Source organism: Bufo gargarizans, chromosome 2 (assembly GCF_014858855.1).
Source record: "Bufo gargarizans isolate SCDJY-AF-19 chromosome 2, ASM1485885v1, whole genome shotgun sequence".
NCBI classification, from domain to species: domain Eukaryota; kingdom Metazoa; phylum Chordata; class Amphibia; order Anura; family Bufonidae; genus Bufo; species Bufo gargarizans.
Window position 1 is genome coordinate 357,404,524 of NC_058081.1, and position 11,038 is coordinate 357,415,561.

At 40.3% G+C, this 11,038-nt stretch overlaps 1 protein-coding gene across 1 annotated transcript in view; it reads left to right on the plus strand.

Annotated features, from left to right (window-relative positions):
• Positions 1-10,809, plus strand: part of LOC122926093 — a 103,861-nt gene extending 93,052 nt beyond the window's left edge. Inside the window, exons 3-5 of the mRNA XM_044277479.1 lie at positions 2,979-3,204; positions 9,512-9,737; positions 10,674-10,809. Coding sequence (XP_044133414.1) covers positions 2,979-3,204; positions 9,512-9,737; positions 10,674-10,728 — 507 coding nt within the window. The 3' untranslated portion in view covers positions 10,729-10,809. The remainder of the gene's footprint in view (positions 1-2,978; positions 3,205-9,511; positions 9,738-10,673) is intronic.
• Positions 10,810-11,038: the final 229 nt, after the last annotated feature.

Below are 11,038 nucleotides of genomic sequence, written 5' to 3' on the forward strand. Positions count from 1 at the left end.
GCCCAGTGAAAACGCCTGAGCTTGTGGATCTTGCTTAGAAATGGCTTCTTCTTTGCACTGTAGAGTTTCAGCTGGCAACGGCAGATGGCACGGTGGATTGTGTTCACTGACAATGGTTTCTGGAAGTATTCCTGAGCCCATTCTGTGATTTCCTTTACAGTAGCATTCCTGTTTGTGGTGCAGTGTCGTTTAAGGGCCCGGAGATCACGGGCATCCAGTATGGTTTTGCGGCCTTGACCCTTAACGCACAGAGATTGTTCCAGATTCTCTGAATCTTTGGATGATGTTATGCACAGTTGATGATGATAGATGCAAAGTCTTTGCAATTTTTCGCTGGGTGACACCTTTCTGATATTGCTCCACTATCTTTCTGCACAACATTGTAGGAATTGGCGATCCTCTATCCATCTTGGCTTCTGAGAGACACTGCCACTCTGAGAAGCTTTTTATACCCAATCATGTTGCCAATTGAGCTAATTAGTATTAATTGCTCTTCCAGCTCTTCGTTATGCTCAAATTTACTTTTTCCAGCCTCTTATTGCTACTTGTCCCAACTTTTTGGGGATTTGTTGACACTGTGAAAATTTGAATCAATGTATTTTTCCTTTAAAATGATACATTTACTCGGATTAAACGTTTGATCTGTCATCTACGTTCTATTACAAATAAAATATTAGAAGTTGTCACCTCCACATCATTGCATTCAGTTTTTATTCACAATTTGTTTAGTGTCCTAACTTTTTTGGAATCCGGTTTGTATTAGGTACCGCCGTATTTGTAAATAACAGCTCTATAAAATATCACATGACCTAACCCCTTGGGTGAACACCGTAAAAAAAAAAAAAAAAAACATTGGCCTAAAAATTTTTTGGGGCACCTAACATCACATAAAGTGCAACATCAAGCAATCAAAAAGGCGAAAACCCCCCAAAATAGTAGCAATCAAACTGTCACCTCATCTTCAAAAAATTAGATCCGATTCCTAACTAAGACAATCGGTCAAAAAATAAAAAAGCTATGGCTCTCAGACTATGGAGACACTAAAACATCATTTTTTTGTTTCATAAATGCTATTATTGTGTAAAACTTAAATAAATAAGAAAAAGTATACATACTAGGTATTGCCAAGTAGTGATGGACGAACATTTGCTGGGACGGTTCACGAACGCGATCGCATGTTCGCGAACCGCAGGTTTGTGGCTGGTCCCATTTATTTTAATGGCAGGCAAACCTGAAAAACCTCCAGGTCATATTTGCAGCCACAAAATACTAGATGTGCACACATAGTTCCACAACATGGACACTGACATACCAGAAGTATTAAGTGAATCTGCGATCTACAAGCATAATTTTTTTATATGCAAAATTTCGACAAAGAGCACATGCGCTAGGAAGGTGTGGCCTACAGCAATTGGTGTGCAAATTACATGGATGCGATGGTTGGAACCAAGTTCAGCGACGAAGAGGAAGAACTCCTGGTGACTGTAAGTAATCTTACATTAAAGTAGTGTATTTGATTACATTTCACCTGCATGTCTGAGCAATCACTTTATATGCATAAAGAGTGTTATAAAAAAAATCGCCAGTGTGACCTTTTGCGATTTTAATTTTTCTTAAGTGCACTCAACTTCCCATTTTATAAGGTCTCACTAGATATTACTGATTGTTGCAGTAAGTATTCCTGTGACATCACACCCAGTATGTTAGTAGCATATTTGTATGGAAAGCAGAGAAATATATTTCACATGCATATTGCACATCCATTGTCATGCCGCACACTATATACCACACACACTATATACTGCACACACACAGACACACACTATATACCGCACACACACACATAGGGCCAGATTTATCATTAGCTCAAGTCAGAATAATGGAGTGAAAAAGTCCCAAAAAAGTCCCAAACGCTAAAACTGCGCACAAATTTGCGACTTTTTTCTGCTCTGCACTATGCTTGCCAGTTTTCTAAAAGTGGGCGTGTTTTCTTATGTAAATGAATCTCTAGACAGATTTACTATTGGAACTATTTAAAAAGTCACAAAAAGTCGCAAAAAAGTCGCAATTTCACTCCAGTGAGGACCATGCTTATCTTATGAGACTTTTTAATAGAACATGCAACTTTTTCATAAAAACATGCAACTTTTTCGTAAAGATGTGCGACTGTTGTAAAGCTGCTTACTGACAGATAAACTGCCACCGTCAAACCCCATTTATTACCGTTTTAAAGGGCCGATCATAAATCTGACTTGGCTAAAACTGACTTTAGCCATATGTTAAAGTGGAGTGAGCTGTCAGAGTCATGATAAATCTGGCCCATAGTCTATAGATTATAGTTTGTATCCTGTTGGTCAGGAATCAGGAGAATCTTTCTTTGTCAGACCGCCAGTATTTGCTGGTTCATTTAGAGTTACCCAGGGTGCACCACGGGGAGGCGAACCAGCTAGACAGGTACATTTCTTCTTAGCTGGACAATATGTGATAGCTCAGACCCCACCCACATACAGTCGTAATACAATCCCATCTTCTAACCGTTACAGTAAGGCCACATGCACACACGCATGTTTTTTCACAACTACAGACAGTAAAAACCCAGGCTGCTGTCCTGCAGAGTGGACGAGCGCACAGCGTAATTGGTTGCTAACTCGCTATGACGCCATAAACTTCTTGCCACCACCGCTGAACAGTAATACACTTGTATAGATCATACAAGTGTATCACAGTACAGCGGCGGTAGTCGGAAGTGCACGGCGTCATAGCAACCAATGACGCCGTGCGTTCTCCCACTCTGCAGGATGGCAGGCTATATTTTTACGGTCCATAGTTGTGAAAAAACACGCCCGTGTGCAGGCGGCCTAAATCTAATATTTCCACTTCAAAGACTTAAATACTTTTTGCAGTTTACTTGAATAAATTAATTTCAATACTTTTATTGTTAAAAATTGGGATTATATGCTTGCATTTTTATCTTGCAGCGGATATTGGGGCGGGGATACGACCGCACCCGGTCCCACGCCGAGAAGCAGCGGATTGTGCGGGAGCTGGCATTTGAGATCTGGCGCAAAATGGGTCTCAAACACCGACTTCTGGCCATCATAAAAAAATGGTCAAACATGAAGCGCAGGGGGGAAACGCCAGTGTCTGGCATGTTACCGGGACTAGCGTGGAGTGCAGGTATAGCGTGGAGATCCTCATACAAAGGTAATATATAGGGGAATATGTCCACTTCATCACTTTATATGCTGTTTAATTACTTTGATGATAAGTATCTGTTGAGTGTTCAGTTAATTGAATCATGTGTTGTGTAAATGGAAGTATACTCCCACTGGGGGGCGGAATTATATACATCCATTATTGTATCCACCCATACACACTATTTAAGGCACACTGCGATATGGTCACTCACTGCTTGATAAAGACCAACTGAGGTCGAAACGTCACTGTATACCGGCTGCTTGAGTGAATAAATCGGTGGTAAAAGGTTGGATGGTTCTCCAATCGGATTTCGTGGGTGTTAGGAGATGGTTCCCAAACCAGATATATGAGTGTATAAAGACTCCTGTACTCCACTTGAGTTTCAATGCAAAGCTTTTATTTAGTGCGGTTCCAGTCAAGAACGTTTTTCTTCAGTGTAACCGGATTAGGCCGCAATAAGTCCAACAAAAGCTGCAAAGGCAGAGTTAGTTCCTCTGCGGTCAGCAGGGATGCTGCTGTTGGTGTGGGAGCTGTGTCCCTAGCTGGCATACGGTCCGGGAGGCTAAGGCCTGTATTCCGGATTGCCATGACACGAAACTCAAGTGGAGTGCAGGAGTCTTTATACACTGAGTGAATAAATCACCACTATTTTCATCATTTACCGGCGAGTGCTGCGGATTATTGAATTGTTTGGATGAGTTGGGACCCCCAGCCAGGATCCCTATCTGCGCGCATTTTGGCTTGTAAGCCATTTCCTGGTCAGTACCCAAATGAGTGGGATGAGTAGTGCTGCCAACCACTGAATTTTCTAACATGAAGCGCAGACACCCCTGGTTTATAAAAAGAATCCGGGATGAAAAATGCCCAGGTAGATGTGTAAATAACATTTGTATCTTTTGCCAACACTCTGTAATATATACAGTGCTAAGCAAAAGTATTCACCCACCCCCCCCCCCCCCCGACTTCATTCTTTTTTTTGTTGCCTCACAACCTGGAATTAACATGGATTGTTTGAGGATTTGCATCATTTAATTTGTAGAACATGCCCACAACTTTTTTGAAACAAATAGGACAAAATAACAGAAAAGGTCAATATGCATAACTATTCACCCCCTAAAGTCAATACTTTGTAGATCCACCTTTTGCGGCAATCACAGCTCCAAGTCGCTTTGGATAAGTCTTTATGAGCTTGCCACATCTTACAATTGGGATTTTTGCCCATTCCTCCATGCAAAACTGATCCAGCTCCTTCAAGTTGGATGTTTTGCGCTTGTGAACAGCAATCTTTAAGGCCTCGTTCACACTTCAGTGTTTGGTCAGTGATTTCCATCAGTGATTTGTGAGCCAAAACCAGGTGCAGCTCTAAACATAGAACAGGAGCAGATCTTTCCCGTCTACCTCATGTCTGTGGAGGCTCCACTTCTGGTTTTGGCTCACAAATCACTGATGGAAATCACTGACCAAACACTGAAGTGTGAACTAGGCCTAAGTCTGACCACCGATTTTTTATTGGATTGAGATCTGGGCTTTGACTAGGCCATTCCAACACATTTAAATGTTTCCCCTTAAACCACTCAAGTGTTGCTTTAGCAGTGTGTTTGGGGGCATTGTCCTGCTGGAAGTTGAACCTCCGTCCTAGCCTCAAATCATGCACAGAATGGTACAGGTTTTGCTCAAGAATATCCCTGTCCATCTTTCCCTCAACTCTGACTAGTTTCCCAGTCCAAGCTGCTGAAAAACATCCCCACAGCAGGATGCTGCCACCACCATGTTTCATTGTGGGGATGGTGTTCTTTGGGTGATGTGATGTGTTGGCTTTGTGCCAGACATAGCGTTTACTTTGAGTGCCGAAAAGTACAATTTTTGTCTCATCAGACCAGAGCACTTTCCACTATACATTTTGGGAGTCTCCTACAGGCCTTTTCTCAAACTCACAGCGTGCCTTTTTGTTTTTAGCTGAAAGTAATGGGTTTCTTCTGGCTCCTGGCCACTCTGCCATAAAGCCCAACACTATGGAGTGTACGACTTATTGTCGTCCTATGTACAGATACTCCAGTCTCTGCTGTGGAACTCTGCAGCTCCTCCAGGGTTACCTTAAGTCCGTGTGCTGCCTCTCTGATTAATGCCCTCCTTGCCCTGTTTTGGTGGGCGGCTGTCTCTTGGCCGGTTTTCTGTTGTGCCATGTTCTTTCCATTTGGTTATGATAGATGGTGCTCCTGGGGATCAAAGATTTGGGTATTTTTAATAACCTAACCCTGAGTTTTACTTCTCAACAACATTGTCCCTTACTTGTTTGTAGAGTTCCTTGGTCTTCATGGCAGTGTTTGGTTAGTGATGCCTCTTGCTTACATGTTGCAGCCTTTGGGGCCTTTAAAAATAGCTGTGTATATATAACGACAGACCACGTGACACTTAGATTGCACACAGGTGGCCATTATTTCACTAATTATAAAACTTCTGAAAGTAATAGGTAGCACCAGAGCTTTTTATGGGCTTCCAAACAAAGGGGTTGAATACATACGCACATGGCAATTTTCGGTTTTCTATTTCTAAACAATAATTTTATTTAGATATTTTTCTCATTTCACTTCACCGACTTAGACTATTGTGTTCTGAGCCATCACATAAAATTCAGATTAAGAAAACCTTTAACAGAAGGCTGTAATGTAACAAAATAAGCAAAAAGTCAAGGGGGGGGGGTGAATACATTTGGAATGTACTGTATATACAGTAATGCAAATAAGTATTTAATCCCTTTACAACCGATTAATTAGTACCTGGTGGTACACGCCCCAAATTAACCAAATTCCATCCAACATCTCAACCTAGCTGTGGTTGTATTGCATATACAGTACAGACCAAAAGTTTGGACACACCTTCTCATTCAAAGAGTTTTCTTTATTTTCATAACTATGAAAATTGTAGATTCACACTGAAGGCATCAAAACTATGAATTAACACATGTGGAATTATATACATAACAAAAAGTGTGAAACAACTGAAAATATGTCATATTCTAGGTTCTTCAAAGTAGCCACCTTTTGCTTTGATTACTGCTTTGCACACTCTTGGCATTCTCTTGATGAGCTTCAAGAGGTAGTCACCTGAAATGGTTTTCACTTCACAGGTGTGCCCTGTCAGGTTGAATAAGTGGGATTTCTTGCCTTATAAATGGGGTTGTGACCATCTTGATTGCGTTGTGGAGAAGTCAGGTGGATACACAGCTGATAGTCCTACTAAATAGACTGTTAGAATTTGTATTATGGCAAGAAAAAAGCAGCTAAGTAAAGAAAAACTAGTGGCCGGTCAGTCCGAAAAAATTGGGAAAACTTTGAAAGTGTCCCCAAGTGCAGTCACAAAAACCATCAAGCGCTACAAAGAAACTGGCTCACATGTGGACCGCCCCAGGAAATGAAGACCAAAAGTCACCTCTGCTGCAGAGGATAAGTTCATCCGAGCCACCAGCCTCAGAAATTGCAGGTTAACAGCAGCTCAGATTAGAGACCAGGTCAATGCCACACAGAGTTCTAGCAGCAGACACATATGTAGAACACATGTTAAGAGGAGACTGTGTGAATTAGGCCTTCATGGTAGAATATCTGCTAGGAAACTACTGCTAAGGACAGGCAACAAGCAGAAGAGACTTGTTTGGGCTAAAGAACATAAGGAATGGACATTAGAACAGTGGAAATCTGTGCTTTGGTCTGATGAGTCCAAATTTGAGATCTTTGGTTCCAACCACCGTGTCTTTGTGCGATGCAGAAAAGGTGAACAGATGGACTCTACATGCCTGGTTCCCACCGTGAAGCATGGATGAGGAGGTGTGATGGTGTGGGGGTGCTTTTCTGGTGACACTGTTGGGGATTTATTCAAAATTGAAGGCATACTGAACCAGCATGGCTACCACAGCATCTTGCAGCGGCATGCTATTCCATCCGGTTGTCGTTTAGTTGGACCATCATTTATTTTTCAACAGAACAATGACCCCAAACACACCTCCAGGCTGTGTAAGGGCTATTTGACCATGAAGGAGAGTGATGGGGTGCTGCGCCAGATGACCTGGCCTCCACAGTCCCCGGACCTGAACCCAATCGAGATGGTTTGGGGTGAGCTGGACCACAGAGTGAAGGCAAAAGGGCCAACAAGTGCTAAGCATCCCTGGGAACTCCTTCAAGACTGTTGGAAGACCATTTCAGGTGACTACCTCTTGAAGCTCATCAAGAGAATGCCAAGAGAGTGCAAAGCAGTAATCAAAGCAAAAGGTGGCTACTTTGAAGCACCTAGAATATGACATATTTTCAGTTGTTTCACACTTTTTTGTTATGTATATAATTCCACATGTGTTAATTCATAGTTTTGATGCTTTCAGTGTGAATCTACAATTTTCATAGTCATGAAAATAAAGAAAACTCTTTGAATGAGAAGGTGTGTCCAAACTTTTGGTCTGTACTGTATATATTTAAACACACAGCGCGATAGAGATTTTGGATGCAACCAGCTGATTTCGTACAAGTGACAGACTGAACCATCACTGGGTCTGCAGTAGAAGCCTGAGGGCTAGCCTCCTTCCTATGGGCAATGGACCAATGACTATGGAGAACCCCACTCTAACCTATTTGGGTTAGAGTGAACTATAAACCATGATTTATTGGTTGAGTTTATAGGCCATATCTTTCCTATTCCCCATTAAAGTTGCATGGTGTGAATCCATAAACGCAATAAGGGTTAACTCTGCTCTGAGACTCCCAATGAATGTGTTAGTTTATTTGTCCCTTTCTTCTATTGCATTAGTGATGGGATTAAGAAGTAGCCAACTCTGGTGTAGAGAGGTAGATCATCCTATGATACACTCAGGAGATAATCCCATCCCATGGGTCTCCTCTCTCCCTATTGTTTCATCAAGACACTGTGGAGGGGATGTACAAAAACATGTAAATGAGCAGGGCACTCAAGGAAAACCGTGACCATGTATTTGAATGCAATGACAAGCTTTTATTACTGAATAAATAAAATTGATAAACAAGGTAAGGTTGGTAAAACAATGAATCACAATAGCATATACAACATGCAATAAACTTCACATCAAATAAATCGATTGCAGATCTAATAATTCGATTGACCAGCTTGCAAATGATCGATATCTGATCGAATATACTCCAGTCCAATAATTGGTATCCGAAACACACTGTCAATAATTCTGATCGTTATTTAGCGAATCCAAAAAGTCCTGCAATGTTCCAATTTAACACGGTGGCGTCTCACCAAAACAACGTGGGTAGCGGCGTCCCGCTACTGAATAGCTAGCAAGTGAAAATGATCCGTTACCTTTATAGCGACCTGATGTTCATCCGAAATTATCGCATGAGCCTTCAGATGTACTCACTCCCAGAATATGCCTTTTGATGTTTGTAGCACTATTCAGTCAGGATATTGAAGACGGCTCACTGTTCGGTTGCGGTCGATTTGTTGATACGGTAAACGTCTCAGCACAGCAATGGGGTGTAGCACCAGACGCGTTTCGGGGTTCAACCCCTTCCTCAGTGGCATGCTTCACCCCATTGAAAAACCCCTCTTTTATGCTGAATTTTCTTTACTTTGATTGGTCCCAATTTGATCGTCACATCCTGTTTGCCAATTAACTCAGGTGTTCTCCATTACAACTCAACCATGGATGCAATGGTGTGTGGAATACAAAGGGTTAAATGAAGAAACAATAGAAAAAAACCTTTTAAACACCTTTAGCAATTCAACAAACTTCTGCAATTTCATCCAGTTATATATTACTAGTTTCTGCATTATTTGAAATAAAAAACGCATCCATGCATTATGCGTTTTTGATGCGGCATGCATGCGTTTTTCATTTTTTTGATAAAATACGGACAAGACTTGTCCACTCAAACATCTTACTCATGTATATTACGTCCTAATCTTGACTTGTAGGGGATCATTTACATGACAGATTTATATTCTACCCAAATGACTGTTTATGGTAAAAAAATGTATATATCACATATCATCATCAATACTATGTGAATATATACATATCTACATATATAGAACACATTAGGAACATAAATTCATCAAAAACATCATATTGTATTTAAAAAATAAATATTTATGTAAATAGTAAAATATTGCTAAAAAGTTGGAGGGGATGTCTGTTTGCATGCTGTTAATTTTTTATTTAGTTATGCGGCATAAAGCTGGCAGCTACTGCAATTATATATAGATCCCTCCATATTGGAATTTCTTTATATCTAACGTTAAGATTTCTGAGTTGTTTCTCTAAAATCTGAAAATTCTGTGATTACAGAAGTTCCTATTCCCTCCATTCGAAGAAGGCGATCGGCGGAGGCCGTGGAGGTGGTTGAGGAGGAAGAGGAGGAGGAGGAGGCCGGACCCTCCCAGCCTATTGAGCCACCCCCACTAGTTGTGGGAGAAGTGAAAGAGGTGGAGGTGGAAAGTGCTGTACCCTCCAGCACTGCCCCATCTCAGGACTCGGAGGAAAAGGGAGGCGATCACCAGCCCCCGCCAGCAGGGTAAATATGTGCACATAGCAATATGATTATGTATCCATAACTTGTACATAAACATTAAAAGGGCCAACAATGAGGGGACAACATACACTATAGTAATACAAAAAAAGAACACTGGACAATAACTCTTTAATCTACATTAAAACCATTAACTTAACAAATAAATAATATTAAACTCTATTGAACTATCACTAACAAACAAAATACAATTATACTGTACTGAAATATCACAAACTAATAAACTATATAATCATCAAAAATATTTCTAACTTATTGAGATTTAAATAGTCAATATGTATAAAGACTTTAAATAAAAAAAATAAAAATAAAGGTAAAAAATAGACAAACAGACATATTTTGGACCTCTGTGTACATTTTGACCGTCTCTATAAAAATATCCTATGACCTAACCCCTCAGGTGAACTGTAAAAAAAAAAAAATAGAAACAATTGAATTTTTTTTTATTTTGTCATCTTACATCACTAAAAGTGCAACACCAAGCTATCAAAAAAGGCATATGCCCCCCAAAATAGTACCAATCTGTCATTTCATTCGGCCAAAAATGAGACCCTACCATTAGACAATGGCCGAATAAAAATAATAATATGGCTCTCAAACTATGAAGAAAAATAAAACATGTATTTTTTTTTGTTCAACAATGCTTTTATTGTGTGAAACAGAAATAACTAAAAAATAAGGAAACATATTAGGTCTTGCCACATCTGTAACAACCAGCTGTATAAAAATATCATACAAAGAAACCCCTCAGGTGGACACCTTTCAAAACAAAAAATAAAAACTCTCCAAAAAGGCATTTTTTGGACAACTTTTATCACAAAAAGGTGTAATAGCAAGCGATCATAAAGTCATATGCACCACAAAATAAAGGCTTAAAGGTTTAATATGAATTGCAAATAACGTTTTTTTTTTTTTCAACAGTACTGAAGACATTGAAGGCCAAAGTTGCAAAAATGCAGAAGGAGCACCGCCATGATATGCGGGCCATTCAGGAGTGGATGAAGGCCATGGAGGAGAGGCACTGCCAGGAGATGCTCCTGCTATTGGAAAAGTTGCCTTAAACATTTTTTTTTCTAATAAGTTATATAAATTGTTTATACAGTTATAACGTGTATTTAGTTTTTTGTAATATTGCTCTGTTTTAGTGTAATATCTCGGCCTAAATCAGCCAGAACTGACAGCAGCCGGTAAATACATGTCAAATACATATAGGGTCCATTCACACGTCTGTAAAATGGGTCCGCATCCATTCCTGCAATTTATCAGAACGGTTACAGACCCATTGA